Genomic DNA, 27,413 nt, shown 5'->3' on the forward strand with positions numbered 1-27,413 from the left:
TGTCTTTGATCTGTTAACTATGCCTTGTTTTACCTGTGAAGCTATTGTCTGGAACTCTGCCTTTTGCAGAACCCTTTCCCTAAGTGTCTCAACTGACCCTTGCCTTTGGTGCTCAAGAATCATTCATTTTTTTAACCAGTAGTGACTACAAACACCCACTCCCCAGCTCCTCGATCTTATCAGATCCCTCAAACTGACCACAGCTACATCAAGCATCTCAGCGAAATTGTCAAAATCTTTAGCACTCCCTGGTCTTATTGGCCTGAAATTATATATATCTTCCAGTTTCAGTGCTATCTGAAGTCGTTTGCCGCCATACTTTCTATCCAATCTTTCTAAGGCCATATCATAGACTGAGGCACTGTGACCTTACTTAGCTACAAGTTGTGCTGATTCACCAGAAAGATACTGTTTAAGCTGCAGAAGCTTATACTCATTAGTGGCTGGAGCTTTATCAACACATGCCATGAAAGCAGCTTTCCAGCCTTCATATTCTCTAGTGTCACCATAAAATACTGGAATGGATACTCGCTTCAATTCTTTCCACATGTCTTCACCTAAATTGTGCTGCCTAGATAACTTACCTGAAGAGGATTAACACCCTTCGGTGTTAGGTGAAACTTGTGGAAGTTTACTAACCATATTTGACTTTTGTGGAACACAGCCTATGTTGGGTGAAGCAGGTTTGTCACCTTGACTCAACGCCTGAACCATGTAGTGAACCTTTACATTTCTCATGCGAATGACTTGTTCCAGCATGACATATCCTTGATATTCCAGCCTTGCCATTTGCATTTGAACTAACAGGTGCATTGGTTTTAAGAAACCCTTCAGCATTATCAAGGGCCAGTTGAATCTCATCTTCAACAGTTCCAATTTCCTTACTAGTTTTCTGAACTTTGTCAGAGTCACCAATCAAGTTGTAAGCCACTAATAACTCAACTATGATACCTATAGCCTTGCTCTGCAGAGAACTTACCTGGTCTATGGCACTCCTGATTGTTTTACGATCTGGAGTCTCAATCTCAACTAAATTCAACAATTTGTTCTTTGCTTTAGATAAAGCTTAAATTTTGATAGCAGTTTGCTAAATTTTGATAGTAGTTTTGTTAAATTTCTGTGTTTTCTGAAAGTTTGCTAGTAAGCTACTGCGTATGCCGCGGGTTGGTCCATTTTCAGCAGGAGTTTGGCGAGTTTCGTTTAAGCCGGCACTTTCTTCACGCGGTCGTGCTCCTGTTTGGTTGGGATCATGTCGCTTTCCCACAGGCATTCCTCGAACGAATCCCTGTCCTTGCAGTGAAACAGGGTGACCCATCATGTCTGTTCCCGTAGGTCTTTCAGCACCGAGTTGAATTTTTGCGTCAGAACCCACACGCTGTGTTTGGCATGCCGACCGGAAAAGGCCAGGTACGACAGCATGTCTCGTTTTTTGACGATTTCTTTGTTGGCGATTCAGTCGTCTACGAACAGCGTCGAATCACCTTTAAACCTGTCGTGACCATGTCAAACTCCAACGAAATGTTGTCGATGATGTAGCTGGCCTCGGTGGCGTCCGGTGTATTGAGAACTTTGCCGTAGTCAAAGGGCATGTGACCCTCGAGCAAACCGAATCGCGACCCAGGTTCTCGACAATCGTGCGTTTATCGTTCTCGGACTCCAAAGTGATGTTAAAAGCCAGACGTGCTGTCCCGGGGACGATGACGTTGTTCTCACCCAGGTTGGTCAATCGAACCAGCAGCGTTTGGTTTTGATCGATGGTCCTCAGATTGTTCGTGATCATCACGGATTAACGGACGGCTCTGACCCCAAATGGACCCCAAATGGTTGCCCCTACACGCCCAACAAGCGTTGGACAATACTGAAAAAATACTGAGCACGTACTGGGACAAACCCTTACCCGGTTTTGAATCCGGTTTCGAACTCAAAGGTCTGGACAAAGCTATGAAAACCCAGCGAGGAGCCCTCATGAACAACTGGACGCGCTCTAGGAATGCATCGCTTACGAAAAAACGAAGCTCGAACAAGCGGAAGACGACGACGGCGACGACAAGATCAGCATGCTACGCATTGAACATAGATTGCGCGACGTGGAAGATCGTCCCGATTGGAAGCCGCCGCCGCCAACTGAGAAGTGCTCTGAACGCAAATCCACCGAGTATGAGAAACCAACCATCGAGTCTTGAACGAGGATACCACGTTGGCCGAATGATCCGAACTCTGTTCCGGGAACAAGGTATCACCATTGCCAGCGTTCATCATATCGACCTTGGTCGACTCCCTGACGGGCGGTGGTGCACCTACGACACCACGTCAGAAACTGGATAAAAAAACATCTGAGATCTCTTGGAGAAGCGCCAAAGCGCTTCGGGGCATCCTGGGCAACATCCTCTCAAGGCTGCTGGGCACGCTGTCGAAAATGGTCACATGGCTCGGCCAAAACCTGTGGGCGTTTGTCGTCGCCATGGCCAGTCTGGTATACACAGCCGCTAAGGAATTTTTAACCAACTGAGACACAGTCTGAACGCGATAACCGGGTGCAGTCAAACGGTCAGCGGCTTTGCCGGTGGTGGTTTCACTATTCCTTTTTTCGCCGGTGCTCGATGGCGGTGCGACATGACAGGCGTTAACGTCGGGATTCACGCCTAGTATCTGATCGGGGGTGGCGATGATGATTTCGTTATTGTATCCCACCACTTTACGGATCCTCAGTCGCATGTCGCTCAGAGCCATGTACAACCCCATGCCAAAAACGTAGTCGACTTTAGACCTGGCGTTTTGCAGCGTGTCTTGGTATCGCTTGATAGCGATTGGCAAATCCATTGGCGACGCTATGACATCCTCAACATTCGACATGAACTATTTCTGCGCGTTGTAAGCCATCCCATGACTGATGATGCCTGAAAACGTTTGCTCTTGCGCGCCAAGGATGGCCCACACGTATGTTTGAATAGAATCGTTCAACCGTATGGTTCCTGTGTGAGAAAACCCTTTCGACGTTTTCGATATCATTATCATCCAGGCGGTGGCCGCTCCGGGATCAGTTTGTTTGATGTACGAAACGTGAATTTGCTCGTTCGTTGTGGGACCCGTAAATGTATGGTATCCAGGCACGTACTCACTGCCCGTGTAAGTGATTTTATATATTTGGGATTTATAGAAAAACTGGAAGGCAAGAGTCTTTATTGGTGGGAATCGTAAATTCCCCGCAAATACGTTCGTGCCGATTGTACCGGTTATCAATCATACTCCACGCTGCATCTTGTGGAAGAGGTGCACCTATTTCCTTCAAAATCCGTCTCGTCTGGTAATAAACGTGGAACAGCATGACTGCCTTACACAGTTTGTCCATTCCATAGTTGAGTGTCACGTCTTTGCACACCACATGGCAAAATTGAGTTGGTTTTGCCAAAACTGCATCGGTTATTTATTCCAGTTTTCCAAAACCTTAGTGCTTCTGACGGTCACGATATATTTTTTCCTAAAATATCGATAACATTTGTTTTTAACCTCGTCCCGTCCACAGCCACCACGATTTTCATATCGTTCATGTTGAATATTATAATAATTACATATGTTTATATTTTCTCTGCGATATCACGTACTACCTGTGATGGACCAACATCGACGGTAGCAACAACATGCTCTTTGTCAATAACACCCGCAACCACATAACTCACGGCTGCTTCAGCATGTGCTCGCTCAACGAAGTCTTCAAACCACTGGGAGCCGAACTCAAACTGAAACGAGTCAACGTGTTAACAAACAACGGGAAAAGTGTCCTCAGACTCGGACGACCTCTGACCAGAACGCTTGGGCTGATGGCTAACGAATTAGTGCTGCAAGAGACAGTGACAGGCACGAAACTGCGCAACCTAGTTCCCTATCACGAACTGTGCGTTCATCTCGATCAGATTAGCACGACAGATAACATTCAAGGCGAACTGTCTTCCACCCTGCTGAGAGCCGTGCCGGTCAAAAAGGAAAACTACAACGACGGCAGAACCGAGTCGTTCCTGGCCCTGGAGTACAAGAAATTTATCTGAGGCACGATCACGGAATTAAAAATATCTATTTTAGATATATATCACGAACCAATACGCATAAGATATATTCAGTACGCCTCTGCACGTAAAACATTGACGCAAGCTTCGGGTCCCGGAACGCATTGCGTTAGAAAATACGCCAACCTAGCGATCTCAGACCTCAGGGACACTCGAGGATTTGACGAACCCGGGGTCGAAGGCAAGCTGTACACCTTGCAACTGAAAAACAATGTCTACAAACACACTGAAGTGCCCAGAAGCGGTGGCGGCATCAGCAACCTAGATTTGGACGATGTCAAGACCGGGGGACTCGTCAACAACACTTCATACAATCTCGCTCGTAACGACAATGACAAATGGGTGATGGTCGCGGCATTCGGAAACACCTCCGAAAATACCTCCGAAAACACCTTGTACCATCTCGTGCACACCGATGATGATAACAAATGGACGATGATCTAAAATCGACTGGCTGCTGGATATCAACATCGTTTCTCCATACGTGTTTACGGAGAATAAGGATCATTACGAAAGTAAGATTGTTTATGGATAACAACTTCTTTTATTATATATGATGCGACGTTTCGGTATGGATTCTTATACCGTTGTCAAGCAAGAGTGAAGTACTACAGCACAGAACAGACTTATAAACATGAACAGGGATTAACTCATTAAGGCCGAGAGACGCATATATGGGGCAAATTAATCAGCTCCTCACAGCGAGTGACGTGTTTATGGGGCAGGTAATTAGCAGTTTCTCACAGCGAGAGCCACATACAGTCGTCAACAGAAAGCACCTCTTATTCAGCGAGAGACGCACATGTGTATTTTTAAAAATCGCACTGTACCTATTATTTCAACCAATTTAGCAGTACTGAGCAAATGTTAGCTTTTCTTATGAGAGATCCCACCTTTAGTATCAATCAGAAGAAGTATTTAAAGTGTTTTGATAACAATTGCTAATCATTATCATAGGCTTGTACAGCGTTTAGCAAATGAACGCATGTCGGCGAGAAAGGAGATTATGATGTTTTTACAGAGGTAAGTGCCTGGTACTGTTCCTTGGGAATGGATACTAAAAACTTCGTATGCACCTTGATTGAATTAGATGTAATGGTTTAGAGGTTACTAAAAATTATATTTCCTTCAACTACCTAATAAATAGGAAACAATATACCTAAATTTCAAGGACATACAAAGAATTCAAACACAATAGAATAGTTTGAATTTACTTTTAGGCATCATTACGTTGTCATGTTTCATATACTGAAACATAATGTATGAACACAAGTAATTATACATCCAAGCTCGAATAGATTAAACATAATTGAACTTACTAATTTGAAGTTTACTGAATTGTAACTAGTTGTTTTCCATAATCTAAAGTTAAGTAATGTTACCTAAAGCGAATTTAAAGTGATAAGTCGGCCTTTGCATCGAATACATATATACATGTCAGTGTTATTACAACAATGAAATGTTTTACTACGTTTGTTACAAAAGACAGTAAGTTGGTAATTCAAAACATTGTCACACATGGACAGAAGTAATATCATAAGTTATTACATGTAAAGCCATACAAAGGTATTTCAAGCATTTTTGTTCAAGCTGTTGAAAGTTTCATGTTGATTTGAATTGTCAGTTTTCTATGCAATTTACATGAGTATTCTGTAAAAGCGTTTGTATTTGATCTGTGTAATTATCAAATCCGGTTGCAATTATCACGTGTATCAATCAACTCAGTCTCTATTGATCCATCGTCAATAAAAGCTGGATAGTATATCAGTTACGGTATCGATACACATCGCGTATAATCATTCAAGCAGATTACAGTAATGAGATATTTGAAAGCCTCTTTCGACCTTGAAATAACAGCCTCGGTAGAATGCATATGTAGTTACGTCCTTGTTGAAAGGTTTGTCCCGTGACAAGTGTAAAATAAACAGATGCGCTGTTATATCATTGGACATCTTGCTTTATGGAGTCAGCCCTCTCTGTGATGTTTATACATGCATGCACATCTGTAATCTTATGAACCTCGTTTGCATTCAGTAAAGATATAGGCACGCCCACCTTCATAAATATTGGGGGTGGGGGTGTCAACTGCAAGTTTATACACTATAATAATTCAGTATAGTGTCACCTCATGAATTCTGTAATGCGTGTACTCTAGTTTGGATAGTCATTCGTATCAAGGTGAAGATTATATTTACATGTACAGCAAACCATTATGTTTTATGTACTAGTTGTGTGCATAAAATGTATATGAAAATAAATACTACCTCTACTCAGTGGTTGGATTTCAATCGCTTTGTTTTACTGATCGAAAAACACTAAAATGAGGACAAATAAACTCGCCAAAGTGTCTATCTACTCCTATTTGTCTTATGTGTATATTTCATACATCGTTACCAGTGTGTATGTTTACAATACACAAACTGTTACATGATAGCTTGAGTTGATAAAGCCGAAACCCAGCATATCGACTGGTCAAGGATATAGCCAATAACCAATCTCTATCCGGTTTAGACAGTGTGCCGGATTAGACAGTGACTATCATTTTCCAACATGGCTGCCATTTAGACTCGTCAATGTCTTTATCTCTGTAATGCCTTTGATCTTTTATTATTGTGCAACAAATTAAAACATTGTTGATGACAGATAATTATTCTTTATTCAGCACTTAACATTGTTCAAATAACCCGTGCAAATCAACAATTTGGCAAGAAATAGTCAGACATTTTGGCTTGATGCCCCTCACTGGCTATTTCATGTTTTCAGCAACTGCTTCAAGGTCTTGAAGGTAGGGAAGGAGCCTTGCTTCTTGAGTCGCTGCATAATGCTTCATCTGAGTACACATCATGAGAAAGTCCCTCATCAATAATGTTGGTTGTTCGACACTAGTTGAGTTATCACCATGCTGGGTCAGTGTCAGGTTTACTGACTGCCTCTGTCACTAGTTGCTCAGGTCTGGATTTTCTGTCAGGACATCCGAGTCAAAAGAAACGAAATCGGATATGGTAACGGCGCTATTGATGGAAGAGACCAGTGTGAGAAGCAGGATGTCGTCATCTTCATCAAATTCCTGATTGGTTTCGCTGTCCATGCTGTTGTCTGGCCGAAAGCCGCACATGAGGAAACATTCCTTTATAGTCTCAGGTGTTGTCTCGGCCCAGGCTTTGGAAGTCAAGTTGACAGCATCAAGGACTGTGATCGCTTTTGCCAGTTCATGTGCAGAGGAGGAGTCTTAAATTTTTACGACGAGGAACTTTAAAAGATATCGCCGAATCGAGCCCTAAAAGCTCTGATGATACCCAGGGCCTAGATTTTTTAAGGTCTCTTATCGCTAAGATAGTCATAAGTAAATGTTAATGTATGGCACTTACGACTATCTCAGCGCTAAGAGAGCTTTGAAAATCTAGGCCCTGATCTGAAGGCTGCAACACGGATGTGGTGTTGACTGGCAAAAACATTATCTTTGCATTGCTAAGTTCAACACCATGGCCATGGGAAGGGGCATTGTCCATGAACAATTCAATCTTCTGTCTTTGTTTTCTCATGTGCCTGTTTACCTGCTCCAACCGACCCGTGAAGGTCCGGGTTAGAATATTGATCTTCAGTAACCCATGCTTGTCGTAATAGGCGATTAACGGGATCAGGTGGTCAGGCTCGCTGACCTGGTTGACACATGTCATCGGTTCCCAATTGCGCAGATTGATGCTCCTGCTGTTGGTCACTGGATTGTCTGTTCCAGACCCAATTATTTACAGACCACCGCCATAGCTGGAATATTGCTCAGTGCGGCGTAAAACTAAACTAAACTAAACTAAACTAACTCACTCACTCACTCACTCACTCACTCACTCACTCACTCACTCACTCACTCACTCACTCACTCACTCACTCACTCACTCACTCACTCACTCACTCACTCACTCACTCACCTGCTCAAACAAGCCGCGATAGATTGCATTGGTCATCCATGCCTTCTTATTAGAACACCAATGTACAGGAAGATTATCAAGGGAAAGGTTTTTAAAGCATCTTGGCTTCTGAGCTTTGCCTATAACCAGTGGTTTCAATTTTTCTCCTGTCGAAATGCAGCAGAACAAAATCATGAGACGGTCTTTTGAAATTTTGCCACCTTTAGCAGCATCAGTCTTAGTAGCCAGTGTCTTGTCACAAGACCCGTTTCGTCGCAAATGAAAACGTCCTCCAGTGAGTACCCATCAATCAAACTAGAAAAAGGCGGTCACTTTGATTGACACATGCACTTTCGCCACTAACTTTGAATTGTTTTATGTTGTGGCGCGTCTTCTATGAGGCCAGCCAACCATTAGATGCTTTAAAATCTTAAACTTCCAATTGTGATGCAAATTGTAGAGCTTTTTTTTTGCAGAATGGGACCAGAGATAGGTACATTTTTGCTGCGGGCACTCAAAAAACATTCATGAGTGAGAGAGTTAATCTTATCAAATTTACCACTATCATACAAGGGTTTGGTCTGTGAACTATGGTTTTCTTCAAATTTGGATCGACAAACATCACTCTGTCCGAAACAGTTTGCCTGCCAGTTTGATATTTAATTACAAGTTCTTTTTGAGAGGGCCAAGAAAGAGTATCAAAGTCATTGATAAGCTAGATTTTTTTAACAAGTGTTAACTCCAAACTTGCCTGCTTAGCTGGTCTATCCATCATGACACACCACGTGACTGACGAGTCAATGAAACCAATGCCTATTTATTTACTCTCTGACACGTGTCACTCACTTGAAAACAGTTAATGCAATCCCCCAGTGTTTATAAAGCATAACCGTGGTAATACTGCGAGCATTTGATTCCCTGCGCAATGACTTCTTGACTATCTAGCGTGCCAAGAGGAGTGTATTGGATTATGGGACCTTCATTGGACTGCTCATACCCATGCCGGCTTAAAACGTTTGATTCACAAGCATGCCAATAGGATTAATTAGTGTATTAGATTATGGGTCTTTGATTGGACTGCTCATACCCATGCCGGTTTAGACAGTGTTAATTACAGTTAAAATTGCTTGTTGGGACCGGAAAGTTGTGCCGGAATACGGAATAGACAGGTGCCAGATTAGACAATGTTTTAATGATCATAATATCTTTGTAAAATTTCGGAACCAAAATTTTATGCCGGTTTTGACAGTGTGCCAGATTAGACAGGTGCTGGTTTAGACAGGTTTCACTGTACATGTATTATAGAATTCAAAAAGTGACACGATACTGAATTATTATATTCTATAAACTTGCTGTTAAATCCCCCCTCCCCCAAAAAACAAATGATGAAACTGGGCGTGCATATATTTATATTGAATGCAAACAAAGTTCATAAGATTACAGATGTGCACGTTTGCAGAAACATTACAGAGAAGGACGTGACTCCATAAAGCAGTTTGTCCAATGATCTGATTGAATGGTTTTACGCATGTGTATCAATATTGTAACTGATATACTATCCTGCTTCTATTGATTGATGATCATCAGAGACTGACTGAGTTCATTGATACATGTGTTAATTGCACCAGATCAGATCATTACAGAGATCAAATACAAAAGTTTATTACACAATGCTCATGTAAACTGCATAGAAATATGAAATATCACTATGGAACTTTCAACAGCTTGCTTGAAATTCTTTTATGTGGTTTATATGTAATAACTTATGACATTACTTCTATCAATGGGGCGGTGAGGTAGCCTAGTGGTTAAAGCGTTCGCTCGTCACGCCGAAGACCCGGGTTCGATTCCCCACATGGGCAAAATTTGTTAAGCCCATTTTTAATGTCCCCCGCCGTGATATTGCTGGAATATTGCTAAAAGCGGCATAAAATCAAACTCACACACTCACTCACTTATATCAATGTCTAAGAATGTTGACTTACCAACTGTGTTTTGCAACAAACGTAGTAAAAGATTTCCGTGTTGTAATAACAATGACATGTACATCTATTGTGTGTCAATGCAAAGGTGTGAGTTATCACTTTATATTCAATTAGGTAACATTATCAACTTTACAGTATGAAAAAGAAATAGTTCCCTAAGGTTCAAATTAGTAACTTAATTTATGTCTAAACTATTCAAGCTTGGATGTATAATTATTTGTGTTTACGATTCATTATATAAAACATTACAACGTAATAATACCTTAAAGTAAATTCAAAGTATTCTATTTGGTTTGAATTCTTTCTATGTCCTTGAAATTTCGTATTTTGTGTCGTATTTATTAGATAGTTGAAGAATATGTTATCTTCAGTAACCTCTAAAACTTTACATCTAATTCAATCAATGTGCATAAGAAGTATTTTAGTATCCACTCCCAATGAAGAGTACCAAACACTTACCTCTAAAAACATCTCATAATCCACTTTATCGCGGACATGTGTTTATTTACCAAACGCTGTATATAAGCCTATGATAATGATTACAGTCGGTTTGAGACAAAATCATACCAATGATTTGCAATCTAACACAAAAAACAAATAGACATAAAAGAATCAAACCAATGCAGACTGCAATAAAAACAACAGACTAACTCTAGAAAAGATTTGCATAATTTGTGTCACAAAAATAAAAAAGTTGTTTAAGAAACTGTCATCAACAGATCACCACATCATTCTAGATCACCACAACGATCTAAATCATCTTAACGATCCAGATCACCATCACAAACCCTATCTAGATCACCGTGCCGATCAAGATCACCGGATCAATCCAGATCACAGTCACGATCCAGAGCACAACTACGATCCACATCACCTGATCAATCCAGATCACCTAACCGATCCAGATCACCAAACGGGTCCAGATCACAACTTCAGATCAGATCACCGGACCGATCCAGATCACCAAATGGATCAAGATCACAATTCCGAATAAGATCACCGGACCGATCCAGATCACTGAATGGATCCAGATCACAACTTTTCGAATCAGATCACCGGACCGATCAAGGTCACCTAACCGATCCAGATCACAACATCGAAGTAGATCGCCAGACCAATCCAGATCACCGAACCGATCCAGATCACAACATCAAAGTAGATCACCTAACCAATCCAGATCACCAAATCAAGCCAGATCGCAACTGCAAAGCAGATCACCTGTTCGATCCAGATCACGATCACAGTTTCCAGTTAGTGCGTCGAATCGATCCAGATCACTTTACAAATCCAGATCATCTTACCAACCCAGGTCACCTATTCGATCTAGATCACCTTACAGAGCCATTGACCAGTTGGGATCATAGTATAGATCCACATCTCATGGCCCATCCTATTCAGATGATCGAACCAGAGCTCCAATCAGAACCAGATCACCAACTAGAACTACAGCCACCCGGACTAGTTCTTCATATCATACCGGATCACCTAGCCATACTAGGGAATCCAGATCACCGGCTTACCAACCTACGTCGGTACTTACCACGTCGAGATCTCGATACAGTTCCTCTGACCGACGTTCGGGTGATCATTGCTCTGATACCATTAATAGGCCTACAGTCTCTTACGATGTTCCGTCTACACGCTTTGAGAATCCTTCGACTCACTCTAGGATCATCGCTGAGTCATGGGAACCTCATAACAATCCAACTCCTACAGCGACTCCGGATCTAAATATGATGATCAGGGCCATAACCTCAGCCTGGAACCAAATACAGCCTTCTACTCCAGCCCATCCGGCTTCGGTAGCTCCTGAGATTGATCCAGTCCAAATAGCCATGCCTGCATCTCCCACTCACTCTGAGTTATCTACCCCTGGGGGTAGCTTTGCAGCAGTTGAGACACCTCAGGTACTCCTTTGGATTGTTGAGAAGTTCCAACTTCCCTTGAGTACTTAAGCAGATGACCTGGATCACTCTTATACTCTTAGGAACCGGGATTGGTCTACCAACACCCTACCACCTCGACCTTGTATTCTGAAATTATCCAGTACACTAAATGATGGTTTCAAGAGCCTGAAACAAATTAAGGATGGATTCTCTGCTCCCAGATATAATCCTTCTACCTCTCATGTCCACGGCCTAACAAAACTCTCTACGACTCCAACAGTTGATGAGGATATTGGAACCCTGTGTGGCAAATGAGCTGCTTCACCCTACCTTATTGTGGACCGAGAGTTGGTTCACATGGATTCAGGCGTGAGAAAGACGTTGCCATCTATTAGTTGTGTGATTGCAGCAGTTGACACTGTTAACACTGCTCTGGAGGATACTTATTCTGATCAAGACGCTTACATCCGAGGATGCACGACTTTAGCTCTTGACCAGTTCCAAATTATCCTGGATCAGTTTGGGCTACACTCTTGCTGTGCCGACTTGGACCCCTTAACATCTCTTCATGGGAGGAGCAATTTAGAACAGAACTGTTTCGCCAGCCTTGGTTTACTGACTCCCTCTTCAATGGTAGCATCCAAGAAGTATCTACTAAAGTTGATAAAGAAACCCACTTTCAAGTCTCAAATTGAACTGTTAAAGATACAGAAGTCACAGCTCCAGGACTCATTAAAACAGCGTAGAACTGGCACAGGGACCAGCGCCGGGAAGCAGTGACGGCTTGAGACAATCGCACGACTGGGACCTTCCGCCCCTGTTGTAATGATTTACAACACTCCGGTAGGCGGGAGATTACAGATCTTCGCCCCAAATTGGACCATCCTCAGAGATCCACACGTCACCAACCTGCTACTTCACGGCTATCAGCTACCCGGATCATCGTTCATATCCTGTGGACCAGTTTCAGACTTTGCAATCCACAATAGGTACGCTATTAGACAAACTCGTGATAGAGCTCCTAGGTCCATCGCCCGTCACTCCAGGATTCTACTCCCCCCATCTTCTTGGTTCCAAAGAAAATTTCCAACAAACTCCGGCTCATCTTCAATATGAAGTTGTTCAATGCCCGATTCCTGCTTCCACCGCCTCACTTCAGGATGGTGTCAATCAACCTTTTACGCACCATCCTGAAGAAGGGTGCTTATCTTCACGTTCCGATACATCCAGAACACCGGAAGTACCTTCGCTTCATGTTCAACGGGAATCACTACCAATGGAAAGTCCTACCATTTGGAATTTCCACGGCCCCGTGGCTTTTTACCCGAATTACCAAGCCCATAACGAGCTTCCTCCACTTTCAAGGGATCAGCTTCGAAAGCTACATAGACGATTGCATCCAGGCTAAACAGGATCCGATCGTATTGCTTCACCAGCTATAGTTCACCACCACGCTGCTCAGACAGTTAGGGTGGCTGTTGAACATCGCGAAATCGGAACTAATACCGACTCAGAGACTCCAATTCATCAGAGCACTATTTGACACGCGTCAGGGAATGACGTTCGTCCCTCACGACAGGTGGATAAAGATTCAGTGATGCATTCCTGCAGCACTGTCTCAGGCGAGAACCTTACAACAGTGGCAGGAGCTACTGGGCCTTCTGACGTCAGCTCAAGCCTTGACGTACAGAGGCTAGCTCTAATTTCAGCCGATACAGAGATTTCTATGCCCATACCTTCAGGCCGACAACCCCAAGGAACTAATTTGGAACGGAATGTTTTTGAGTCCCTATGATGCCCTTTGCACCGACTCATCACCTATTCGTCGATGCATCCCTCATGGGTTGGGGAGCTCACTTCCTCGACCACCAAGTGGCCGGGCTGTGGTCATCCTACACACGGGTACTTCATATAAACGAGCTGGAATTCAAGGCGGTAATTCAAGCCATCTAACATTGGGCAACAGATCTTCAATCAACCAGTCTGTTGATCCAATCAGACAATTCGACAGTGGTTTGGTATATAAATCATCTAGGCTAGACAGGCTCAGCAAATCTGCTACAATGGGCGATCAGGTTCTTCCATCTCATCGACTCACTCAACATCGTAGCCAGAGCCAGACAGATTCCCGGGGTTAAAAATATGATCGCCGATGCCTTGTCCCGATCCCACTGCCCGTCCCCGACAGAGTGGAAGTTACTGCCCCAGATGATCTTTCAGTTGATGACCTACCCGGTATCACGGCCTCAAATAGATCTGTTCGTCACAAGGTTCGTCAACCTAAGAAGCCTGGCAGAGCCTACCGCTTAGACCTACTTCTTCACCCTCACTGACCACGGGTCACCGCAGACCCTCAATCTACACGCTTGGTGCATCTTCAGAGTCTCTCAGCTAAGGGCCTCGACGAGTAGCCAGAGCCATCTCTGGACCTGTTCTGACAACAAGTGGAAGAAGTTTGAAGACAGGTTAGGGGAATTGCATCTCCCACTTCCACCTCGGCTCAGTGGATTTGCTGAGTTTCTCCAGCATCTCCGCTGCTACTAAGAACCAAGGGTACTACGTTAGCTACCTACTTAGCCATCAACTCGGTTTTGGCAACCACCCACGCCCACGAAGATTTCCACGAAGTTGCAGGTCTACTACGCTCCTATAGACTCTCTGACCAGTCCAGGAAGTTCAGAGCCTGGGACATTCAAGACATATGATTTCTAAAGATTATGAACCTTTAGAAGACAAGGACTTCGAACAAGTGACATTCAAGACATTCTTCCTGGTAGCTTTGGCTACCGCTGCTCAGATATCTGAACTGAACTGCGTAAGCTTTGATGTCAATCAGGTGTGGTTCGAGCGTAAGAAGCATGGCAAGGTTTTCCTGGGTCTCCGCTGGGACTTCACTGCAAAAAAACAACTGCCAGGGCAACCAGACTGGATGTTTACCATTCCCCCGTTGTCCACCATTCTTGGGCCTGATGATAATGAAGATTTGACACTCTGCCCTGTTAGGGCTCTACACGTTTACCTTGCTGCCTCCAAGGATCGTCGACGGCTACGGAAGCGCCTCTTCATACCCTTGTCGACCGCTTCAAGAACTGAGGTTTCCCGGACCACTTTGGCCTTCTGGATGTGTGCCACGATCCTGCGAGCCTACACCTTTGCAGGGTTGCCTCCTCCAGCCGCTTCAAATCCTCATGAGACTTGTGCACTAGCCTCGACGATGGCCCTCCATAGCAACTGCTCCTTGACCGCTATCATGGAAGGTTGCTTCTGGCGTTCTGATACAGTCTTCTCTTCACATTACCTGCGAGACGTGTCTGTCACGGATATCCAGGGATTATACCAGTTCGGACCTCTTGTACTGGCTCAGCAGCTTACATCGGCCCAACAACACAGATGAGGGACAGTTCCACATTGGCGTTACTGCTTCCTTGTATATACTGAATAAAAGTTGAACTGGATCTCAACCTTTTGTTCTCATTATATGGGTTTAAGAACTACTTCACTTGGCCTCCATACCATGGCATCAGAATACGGCCACCTGCGTGGCCCTACGGACCTTAGGCACAATCAGTATGACGATGCAGAAGTGTTCGACATTCACGCTCACTGACCTCTACTCCAGTGAAGTGTGACACTCCCGAATTCCAGTGGATTTCGTTGCGTTCTGCCTCCAAAGTTGCCGGGCACATCCTTTGACTAAGCTTAAGCAAAGGAGTGAGGGTCAATTTGATGCTGCCCGGAACTGAACGTTAAACCTTGGAGATGCCAAGTTGTGTTTCTCTTTCACCCGCCTCGGTCGGTGTCTGGGGGGGCCTTCTTCCACACAGCTCCAAGACCAGCTGTTCGCACTGTCCAGACAGAAGGGTAATCTGCAGCCCACCATCCAACCATGGGATAAGTGAAAGTCGTGAGATAGGATAAATTTAAAAATTTGGAAATTTTAATATAAATTGTATATTTATATACTTATCCTATCTCACGCGATGGATGCCCGCCCGGCCTCCCCACTACTCAGATTACAACGTTGGCTCCAAGATGAGAATGATCATTCAAGGTAGTCACGTGGGCAATTAATGGACCATGCTGCAAGCTTTATTAGGAACTAGGAAGCTAATTAAGGAGAGCAGCTTGGAGTGCACGGGCGAATGGGCAAGGAGGCCTATGAAAAAAGTTTACAGTCGTTCCACTAAAAGTCGAAGCAAGAGAGAGAGGTGCAAGTCGTGAGATAGGATAAGTATATAATTATACAATTTTTATTAAAATTTCCAAGTTTGTTACGAGGGCGCATTGGGAACTACAGGAACAGCGCGAAAAGCTAGATGCACGTGCGTTAATGGGTCCTCAACAAATTTTTGACGTGGCGAGATGAAACGTACTCCAGCTGCACTGGCAGTGCGCTGTATGTACTTAGCAATTGCATACTTGGGTCACCCCCTGTCATTTTCATCCTTGAAGAAATAGATTTTGTAAATTATAGACTTCATTTTCTCTCACTTTGTCAATCAGCAGTAATCACACGTCTCTGACGTCACTAATGCACGTGCATCTCGCTTTTTGCGCTGTTCCTTTAGTTGCCAATGCGCCCTTGTAACAAACTGGGAAAACGCACAAACAAATGATGACAGTTTCTTAACCAACGTTCTTATTTTTGTGACACAAATTATGCAATTTTTTTCTAGAGTTGGTCTGTTGTTTTTTATTGCAGTCCACGTTGGTTTGATTCTTTTATGTCTATTTGTTTTTGTGTTAGATTGCAATTCATTGGTATCATGTTGTCTCAAACGGACTTTAGTAATTGTTACTGAGCATTTCTTAAGGTAGCATCTCTCATAAGAAATGCTCAGTACTACTAAATTGGTTGAAATAATAGGTATATTGCGATAAAAAGAGTCACTCGCTGAATAAGAGGTGCTTTCTATTGATGCACATATGCGGCTCTCGCGGTGAGAAACGGCTAATTACCTGATGCATATATGCGTCACACACTGTGAAGAGCAGATTAATTTGTCGCATATATGTGTCTCTCGGCCTTAATTAGTTAAACAGCGCATTTCCACTCTATGGTCAACATAAGAAGAGAGAGAGTACAATACATGAGATAGCACAAGTATTATAAACATACAATTTATAGTTACAATTTTCAAATTCTACCAGTACAGTCTGAAGATGAGAAGGGAATTGAAAGAGGTTGGTGTGTGAGATTTACAATACTCATCTTGTCAACCTCAGTTATGTTAAACTGGTATGCTGGCTAACCAGCAAAGTTAGAACTGTTAGAGATTTAAAGATAGGGTTTCATTCCATTGTCACAGGGAGAAATGAACAGGCTGCTAAGGCCAAAGGGTGGCTAAAGAAGGTGTTGTTGACTTCTTCATTCATGGCAATTTTGCTTGATGTGTTACCAATCTGGGCAGGAGTGTCACTTCTTTTTCTAAAGGATGACTTGTTAATCATTGATGTGGCTATTGCTTTGGAAGGGCTGGCTCTGAAGCTAATGAACAATTCAACATGAAACTTGTTTGTCAGGTACAGTCATTAAACCTCTACATGTGATTGTCTCATATTGAGAGATGCTTGCAAAGCCAATCAACTTCAAAGATGACTCCTTCCTGACACGTATTGTGGATGGCACAATCAAGTACCTGGACAAGAGGTTTATGTGCTTCATACAGAAACCATTGAATTGTTTCAATGTGATTGACTATACTGAGTGGCCATCTGAGGGAGCTAGCCTTTGTGCACATGGAAGCACTGAGCTCACAAAACTGTTGAATCACTTTGATGTCCTATTTCCAGAGAAGACACTTATGTTGAATGAGTTCACAGAACTCAAAGGTCACCTGAAAGGCAACAAGAGACCTGTACTGGAGACTTATCTTATCAGAGATTTCTCTCAAACAAGCCTCAGGGATTCTGTCACATCCTTAAGGTTGTTGAGCTTATGTTTGTCATCAGTCCTGCTGCAGCCATTTGCGAAAGATTGTCTTCAAGCATGAACATTGTCAAAACCAACCACCGCACAAGACTGAACACAGGAATCATGGCAGACATTTTGATCATTATGACACATGGCCCTCAAAAACTCTGATATCTTGTCAGAGGTGAAATCTGCCAGTGCTACCACTACTAGCACAGTGACACCAACTACATCTACCAGCAGCTGTAAGCAGAAGTTGCAGAAGTTTGTTTCTGAGTAGTGAAATAGAAACTGAACACGTGAATGAGAACTTATTTACTTTAGAACAGTAAGTAAGCAACAAGTAAAACATCAATTATGTGCCTTAGTCCTGTATTGTAATAAAAAAGGATTATAATGAAAAATACATGTTCATTTTTATTGATAGTACAAAAAAGTGTGGCGAGTATGAAAAAAAACAACAGGGCAAAATGTTTTCACTTGCCCTGTGGCAAGTAAACTTTAAAAATTGTTTAACCCTGATTCGACATATAAATAATCCCAGCTCTGAATTTTCCACCCCCTGAGAATTAGTCTCTAAGTAAATTCATTGAGGACAGTTAAAAGTTTACATGGATAGTTTTACTCTTACATTCTGTTTACATTGGACATTCAAAATCATTCACTATGTGCTAGAATTGAATGAGTGGAAGATTTACAAGCTCTTTAAGGTTAGGTCTGTGTATGTGTGTGTATATACTTCAGTAGCTATAAGCATTGAACCACTCTAACAAGCCAATACTTTTCCTTCTATGACTTTTCAATACTCTGCAGAATAACATGACATGTACAAACATGAAAACAAATCTGAAAACACATTGGTAAGGTTGATAATCCTTGTGGTAGAAGATTAAACTGGTATAAATATTACTATGTAAGGAAACCAATTTTATGCTTAAACTCTTTGTCTTGCTGATGGAAATAGAACTTAATTTTATTTCAAAACTTAATAAATTATGTACATGTGAAGCTAGTAGGGGGCTCAACACACATGTTCTACTCGTTATGTTATTTTTATTATTGAAGTTAATTTATACTTTGACCTTGGCCATAAATTCTCTTTAAATGCATTTCCTTTCAGTTTCCTTTCTTCAGAAACCTCAGAACTAGTGCAACTGAAACTTTACATACGTGTTCCCATCAATGATAAAACAAGAATTTGATCAAAATATTTTAATGAAGTATTTGTTATGGCTGCTTTTGGGAATCTTGTCGAAACAATATTGCTCAAGTACTGTATTGCCATTTCTGAGCAAGTTGTGATCAATTTCATTATATGTGTAGTTAGTAGTTGGACTTCACAATCATTTACCTTATTTTTGCAGCATTACATTTTTAAATACATTTTTAACCAAGACTGTTTTCTTCTTTTGTCAAAAATGCACATTTGTCTCTTTAAACTTCTGTACAGGGCGGTGAACCTTGGTATTGTGTTTTTCTTTATGATGACATTATGTTATATTCAACTGATAAGATTTTACTGTTAGTCATCCGAGTGATTATGCAGAAAATATTTTAATATTGGTGGTGATGGTAATTTTTGTTCAGTGATTGTCTTTGTTTTTAAGTTTGATTTTTTGAAAGTTTACCACTTATCCAGATGAGCTCTTGTGCTATGGACTAGTATTGTGTTTGTGAGTTAGTAGTAGTGATGTGCTTTTTGTACTTACACTGTATTTATTAATCAAGCTGGATTTTTGTGCTCATTAACATCTCAGTTTTTCTCTAAGGTTCAAGAAATGCATTGGTCCCATTTCTATTGTCAGATTTGATTGCTAATTTGGATTTCAAAATTGCTCACCACATCGAAAAACACTTATTTTACCATTGTTTTATTATCCTGAACAACATATTTATAAAACTTATCTTATCTCATGATTTGCACTTCTCTTTCTTGCTTCGACGCTGAGTGGAATGAATGTGAACTTTCTCTGTAAGCCCCATTTCCATACACCCGTGTTCCCCAGACTGCTCTCCTTATAGGCCATGTCCTTAGTCTCTTGCTAAGCGTGCAGCACACTACCCTATCTACCCACTTGACTACCTCAGAGTGATCATTCTACTTCGTGTTGCACCACTGTGTGGACGTATTGTGAAGTTCTCAGTTTTCTTTACAAGGTAACATAAGAAATAAATCATAGGTAGTTGACCTTAAGTAGCATAATTTTGCGCACAGTGTAAAACAATATTTTCTTCCTTGGATCCCCACACGTCGCATGTGGATTTCATTGGCCTGTGTTCCTGGAGTAAGTGCTGTCCTGAATGTTCTCTCTTATCAAAGTCGCTTTTAAAGCATATACACATGCTTCCTCCCCTCGGCTGGCAGATAGACCTCATTATACTTCAACAGAGCATGGTCCATTACCTGACAAGACCCGTTTTAACTGCTCATCGTTCGAGAACTCCCCATGTCGGAAAGTGATGATTTTATGGGCGGATCGTCAGATGTCTACTTGTCGATCCGCCTCATTGAATTGCTCTGGGTCAGCAGCTGACTCACACAGCTGCTCTACATTGTCAAATCACTGAATCGTTTCGCCACACTGAATGGATACACCACACTGAATCGGTTAGCCACATCGAATGGATTTACCAGGCCAAACCGTTTCGCCACGGCCTATATTGGGTCACAACATCGAATCAATTCGCTATCTATGACTGGTTCTTATCGCCGAAATGGCTCATATTGACAAAATGATTCATTGCACCGAAATGGCTCGGCCTCGCAGAAATGGCTCATCTGGCCAATTGATTCACAGCACCAAAACAGTTCACCTCACCGTAACGGCTCACTTCACCGAACGGTTCAGCTCTGCCGTAACTTTTCACCTCGCCAAATCGGTTCATCTGATTGTTCTAGATCTCGCGATCGGCTTAGATCATTTAAACGTTCGGATCACCGAAGCGATTCAGATCACCAGACTGATCAAGATCACATCAAAGTTCCGGCTCACCATTCTGAACCAGATCATTAAGATGTAATGATTTACCAGCCGAATTGCTTCACCATGCCGTACCGATTCCCCAGGCCGAACTGCTTCATATCGTTGAACCAGTTGACCTGGCTGTTCAAGATCACTGAACCATCAGCATTCATCGAACTGTCAGCATTCGTCGATCATCTGTTCCTCGGACCTTGCAGTGAATCCCCGCTGTTGTCTCGTGCTATTTCCAACACAGCGCATGTTCCCAGTCTACTGGTCATCAGAACCTACCCAACTTGTGTCTGGGATGCCTCCCAAGACACTTTACCCACCTCGAACCTTGTCTTCTTATTCATGGTTCGGGCTATGCCAGCTGACTTTAAGATGCAGGAATTGTTTTGGTTGATTCAACACACATGATCGTTGGTTTGCCGACCACCTACAGCTACCTTGAACAAGATGCCAGATGATGTATTTATTACATTCAACATGAAGGATTGGGACTTCTCAACACTGGTTTTTTTACATCCTTATCGAAGATTGTGAACTCGCATCAAGATGCGGGCAAATTTGTCAAACTATACCAGCTTTCAACACGATCTTAGTTTTAAGGTCATATGTGATGCTTGCCGTGATGCTCACCACGGTGTGGCAAGCCCTAAGCACGACAGTCTGATTACCCTACAGCTTGTGAGGCGCTTATGCTTTTTAGTCACATGACGTATCCAACCTGGTACCCTTTTTTTCTGTTGGTTGAACAGAGGTAGTAGCTAACAGTGTGATTCACCATGTCAAATCAATTCACATTTGATGTTAGTGGCGCAGTCATATAGATTACGCCCGGGACTTGACCTTGTGACGATTCCAGATTTAATCTACCTTCCAATCTTCACCTTTGATGTATGATTCGGTTCAACGAAACTACCCTTTGGCGTAGATATCAGCTCTGCAACCACCCGTTTGGGCAATAGTACTAGATAAGCTTGCTATCCAGGAATATTTTATGACGCTTCACTGAGTCTTGTTTCTACAGACTTCTTGTAACAGCGTTTTGGTGTATCACTGGGTGTAATCATGGCCTGGTTCGTCATCTTCATTACCCTTCATTTTACATCATCAGCAAGCTTCTAGACAGATGGGTCAAGTTTCTGTGCATGGTACCAGCAGTGATGTCTTGTCAAGTAGCTAGAATGGCTTAGCCTGGATTTTATGGGATGTGACTTGCCTGGTTAACCAAAGACTGTGTTGTCCAGAATTTTGTCACTGTGCAACGTGGGTAATGTTTGCAAATGGCGGACTACTGTTTGTTTACCGGAAATTTTGATGATTAGAGTGACTGTGAAGTGCCCTGACAGACTTTTTTTTTTTTTTTCAATATTTTTATTCAATTCAGGGAAGCACACAAGATGGCATATGAATATAATTTGATGAAATAGTAGACAAGCATGACATATGCATCGAGTACTAAGAAGGTGTAAGAGACTTGCCCTGACAGACTTGTCTTGGTCCCACGAGTCGGATATCAAGTCCAGCCTACAGTTGCTAGTAATGATGAACGATGCCATTCACAGTAAGAGTGATTGTGTTGGGATTTCCTCAGCCAGACGAGAGAGACACAGCTTACCGAGGGTGTTAGACAGAAACACCCGTGAATGCTTTGACTTTGGCTGGGGTTACTCGGTTTTCTGCATTAGCTCAAGCACTCAGTTCAGAGGTCACTGCAGTTATGTCCGGACAGTCACCAGGCAGTGATCTACTACCTTTATCACTCCATCTGAGGAACCATAATTTTGTTTGGCCAACCAAGACGTTCCTGAGATCGCTGATCGTATGCATCTATCACTTCGTTTACTATGTGAACGTTCTTGTAGATTTACTGACAATCTCCATGCATTGAACCTACTACATTCAGCACTCCATTAGTACTGTCATGGTAGCTCGACTAATTGAACGTTCCTATCTCAGGAGATATCCCTTTGTCAGAGGCAAGAGTTGCTGGTCCTCTCATTTCCCTCGACCTGCGAGATGCCTGACACATCCTGTTACATCCAGACCATCGGAAGTATCTTTGTCATTACAATGGAGAGTCCTTGCCTTTGGCATATCTATGGCCCCGTGGCTTTTTACTCGGGTAACCAAACCAATAACAACCTACCTGCATTGTCAGGGCCTGACATTCGAGAGCTATATCGACGACTGTGTTCAAGCCAGCAGGATCCAGTCATCCTTCATCTCCACAGGCAGTTCACCATCAAGTTCACCATCAAGAAATTGGAGGTAACACCGACCCGGTGATTACATTTTATCAGGACAGTATTCGACACGACATGCCATGATGTTTATACCTTGGGACAGTTGGGACAAGATTCGGCGCAACCTACCATTAGCCTTGGCCTATCCCAGAATTCTTCCCCAGTGGCAGGAGTTACTAGGGTTGTTGACGTCGGCACAAGCACTGACTTACAGTTTAAAAAATTTGGAAATTATAACTATAAATTGTACATTCATATACTTATCCTGTCTCACGCGATGGATGCCCCCCCAGTCTTTCCTGTACTCAGATTACGACTGTTAACTGTCATTGGCTCCAAGAAGAGAATGATCACTCTGAGATAGTCACGTGGGTAGATAAGTGAGCATGCTGTACGCTTCGCAAGCGAGTAAGGACCTATCCTAAGAGGATAGCAGATTCGAGTTGAGACAAATAAAACCTTACTGAAAATCATTATCTTAAGCCTAATACTGTCTCAAATCAATGACAAATCACAACACCTTCTGAAGGTCAAGACCACATTTAATTGGTGATTTATGGATGACTTTGATGTGAGTTGTCAACAAGACTCTTAAATGCTCCCAGTTTGGCCTCAGAGGATTTGGTTGACTTCTGAGTGATGGCAGCAGATATGTGTCATACAAATACAAATGTACAAAAGTTACATAATTTACATGATGACAAGAGATGAAATATATTCACACTTGAAAATGATGTCCGTCAATAAGGCAAAAAACTTCTTCTGTTTTAATTCATTTGGTATTTTTCATGTTTTCAGGCAGCTGGAAAATACAAACAGAAGGGACGTGACTACGTTGTCGAAGATGGGGATATTATATACTTCAAATTTAATGCTGGAGCTGGATTGACTGGGAAAAAGAAGTGATCTCTTCACACGTGCCTTGGTGGCAATTACAAATAAATGTAATTGTAATACTTAGTAGTCTTGTGTGTACATTTTGAAGGACTGTTTCATCACAACCTTGACATTTGCATGAATGTCGGTTTCTCATGATCCCTGATACATTGTTCTTTAAACAGTCTTCTGTTTTGCTATGCAAATGTGTTTAAAAATGTAAAAAAAAAAAAATCCATTTGTAAAAGATACCAACAGAATGTAAAAGACGGTATATTGCTGGAGAGATATTGAGTGGTAAAGTGTAAATAGTTCAACCAGTAGGATTTAATGTGCAGTGGTACATACATCCTGTTTCCTGATTCTAATATTGATCATTATCCTCAGCTTTTTGTTCCTGAAGATTCTCTCATAACACACAGTTAACTCTTAGACTCTGTACTGTGACAGTAAACGCAAAAGTTTACCAAGTACTGTAAGGGCGCGTTGATTTTCCCTTCTAGAATATTGCTAAAAGCTGCGTAAAGCTAAAGTTACACACAATTGTTAATTAGTAACAGCATAACATTGTAAAAACTATGACATGTTATAACTTTTTGTTGCTCATAATGGTACTGTAATAGAACGATGTCTGACCATCATGTATGATGATGGACTTTGCGTTATGTATTTTGTTTGTAGGGGTATCTAACCCAGTTCGGGGGTGTGATCTCATCACTAGATACAGTCTCACAATACTTGGAAGACGGACAAAGAGAAAACAACCCAAAGCTTCCCATATTAGATGCTGTTTCAAACTTTGCAAAACTATAAAGAATCAATTGCCACACCAACTTACAACAATCTGGGTCACGGCACCAAATCTTTAATAGGACGACGTCTGGCTATCAGGTATGATGATGGACATTGCGTTGTGTATTTTGTTTGTTATATGAGATGTTATGGTGACATTAACGGGCAAACTCGTTCTACTGGTCCAGGTTCTTTCCATTTTATGTGTTTTATGTGCGGGATGAATGACAATTCAAGACGGTATAGTTAAACAAAGTATATTTTTTATGAAAACAATATATATATATATTAGGCACATAAAGAAACTGTGCAAACAAAAATTTAAAAATCGAAATTTATCAAACCTGTGTAGTCACATAAGGATTTAAACTCAGAGATTAGTGACATGTATCCAACATGCATGCATGTGCCACGTTCCGTGATGCCAGTGGGTTCGTCCTTTAGACATGCAATACGTTGTTGCACGTGCATTCCGGGAAAGAGAAACAGCAAATGAATGCCACACAATACTGTCACTTTGGAAAGCTCAACCCCTGCCCTTGCGATCGTTCAAAAAATTAAACGGCTATTGAAACGCATAGCATGCCAAGGCTCACATCTGCACAACGTCATGAGGCCACTGGGATGGTCCGTGGGGGAATATCTCAACGACAAGTGGCTGCACATTTCCGATGCCACCGGAACACCATTTCTGCACGGGTGAGACGCTACCAGAACACAAATGACGTCATCAATCGTCCACGTTTTGGACGTCCACGTGTAACAACGCCAAGACAGGACAGATGGATAAGGGTGACCCATCTTCGCCACAGGTTTCAGACTGCAGTGATGACTGCCCGAACCATCCCAGGACTTCGCCGTATCCACCCCAACACAGTTCGACAACGTTTACGTCATCACGGGATCAGACCACAACCTCCCGCCATACGGCCTATCCTGACACAACGTCATTGACAAGCTCACCGAATGTGGTGCCGAAATCATGTCCGCAGACCCTTGTTTTGGTGGAGAAATGTTGTTTTTACAGATGAGTCCAGGTTTAACATTTCCAATAGTGATGGACGTCAACGTGCCTATAGACGCGTGGGAGAACGTTATGCACAGGCCTGTGTCTTGGAGAGGAATCGTTTTGGTGGTGGTTCCGTGATGATTTTGGGGTGGAATAACAGCACGCCAAAGAACTCCTATGGTGATTGTTCAGGGCATCTTAACTGGTGTGGGCTATAGGGATCAGATTCGTCGATCTGTGGCAATTCCCTTTCTGCAACGTCATGGCCCTGGGTTAACATTCCAACAGGACAATGCCCGCCCTCATACGGCAAGGGTTGCTATGGATTTTTTGCAACACCAAAACCTTGACTTACTGCCTCGGCCTGCAAATTCACCGGATCTCTCCCCGATAGAGCATGTTTGGGAAGAGATGGAACGACGTCTACGCCGTCTTCCTCATCCGCCAGATAACGTCCTTGACCTTGCAACAGAACTTGAGAGAATCTGGCGTGACATCCCACAAGCCTTCCTTGCACGTTTGATAGGCTCTATGCGTTGTCGATGCACTGCTGTTCTCAATTCCGATGGTGGACATACCCGTTATTGAGCTTGTGACATGGTCGTTTGACCCCTGTCCCGCTTGTGGACTCGTGACGTCATTGTGATTGACTTTTCAATTGAAATTCTCCCGACTTGTTATGGTCTCATGATCCCTCCATTAAAGTTTATATGTACCTTTGACATTGTTATCGTACTTATCAACTGGGATAATATTTTGACAATGCACAGTTTCTTTATGTAACTAGTATATTTTATCCACTTATTTGACACAATATTATCTCATGCATTCTGGACGAATATGGCTTCAAACGTCCAGAGTACTGTAATAATCACAAGGAGCACAAAAGATCGAAGTGTAACAAGAGTTATTATAAACTTCTCACATCTGGTGCCAACTTGACTAGGTTCTGCTGTAACCATATTGCACTGCTATAAAAAGGAAACTGGGACGACCTCTCACAAATGTTATTAACTGTGTCACATCTGATGCCAACTCGACTGGACGCTGCAGTAAACATAACTCACTCCTACAAAACAACCATGTGCGACAATGTCTCACAAATGGTATAAACTGTGTCACAACTGATGCCAACTCGACTAGATTGTGCAGTAAACGTAATGCAGCGCGATAAAAACCAAAAAGGTGCATGAAAACCTCCCTAAACCCAACAATAACTTGCGAAACAACCTACAAAGGACTTCTACTTAATTTCCTAATTATTCCTAACCACTACTTTTCTCTATAGAACTACGAGATGCATAGAGTCACCACATTATGCCGGCAAAGATGGATCTACCCACCCCGTCTAACCTTACTTACCCTAAACTATCTGATACTTTATTATTAAACTAACATAACCAAGGAGGGAAAAGGGGATTTCGTTCTTTAACAGAACTTACGGAGCGGGGAACTCTCACATCCAACCAGCTGCTGGTCGAACCGATTACTGACATGTTGCTTGGTTAGGTGCTTTTAAGGGTCGCCTTAGCCTGCTGGCATGTCGGCAGACCTATCCCGCCTGGGGATGCGTGGGGTGTCCCTCCTTGGGACTCGTGGGCGTGGGCGTGGTGTCGCTCCTTGGGACGCATGGGGCTGGACCGGAGTGTCCCTCCTTGGGACTCTTGGGGTTGGGTCTTGGTGCCCCTCCTTTGGACGCGTGGGCTGGATCGGAGTGTCCCTGATGATGATGATGATTTGGGGTTTAACGTCGGCTTTTAGCTGTAGCCA

At 42.6% G+C, this 27,413-nt stretch overlaps 1 protein-coding gene across 1 annotated transcript in view; it reads left to right on the forward strand.

Annotated features, from left to right (window-relative positions):
• The window catches only part of LOC124265357 (obg-like ATPase 1), a gene marked incomplete at its 5' end in the record, with an annotated part of 191,500 nt that extends 167,030 nt beyond the window's left edge, over window positions 1-24,470 (forward strand). Inside the window, one exon of the mRNA XM_046700132.1 lies at window positions 23,765-24,470. Coding sequence (XP_046556088.1) covers window positions 23,765-23,872 — 108 coding nt within the window. The remainder of the gene's footprint in view (window positions 1-23,764) is intronic.
• Window positions 24,471-27,413: the final 2,943 nt, after the last annotated feature.

This window comes from Haliotis rubra, unplaced genomic scaffold, assembly GCF_003918875.1.
Source record: "Haliotis rubra isolate DU_JTF1 unplaced genomic scaffold, ASM391887v1 Scf1210, whole genome shotgun sequence".
Classification (NCBI taxonomy): Eukaryota; Metazoa; Mollusca; class Gastropoda; order Lepetellida; family Haliotidae; genus Haliotis; species Haliotis rubra.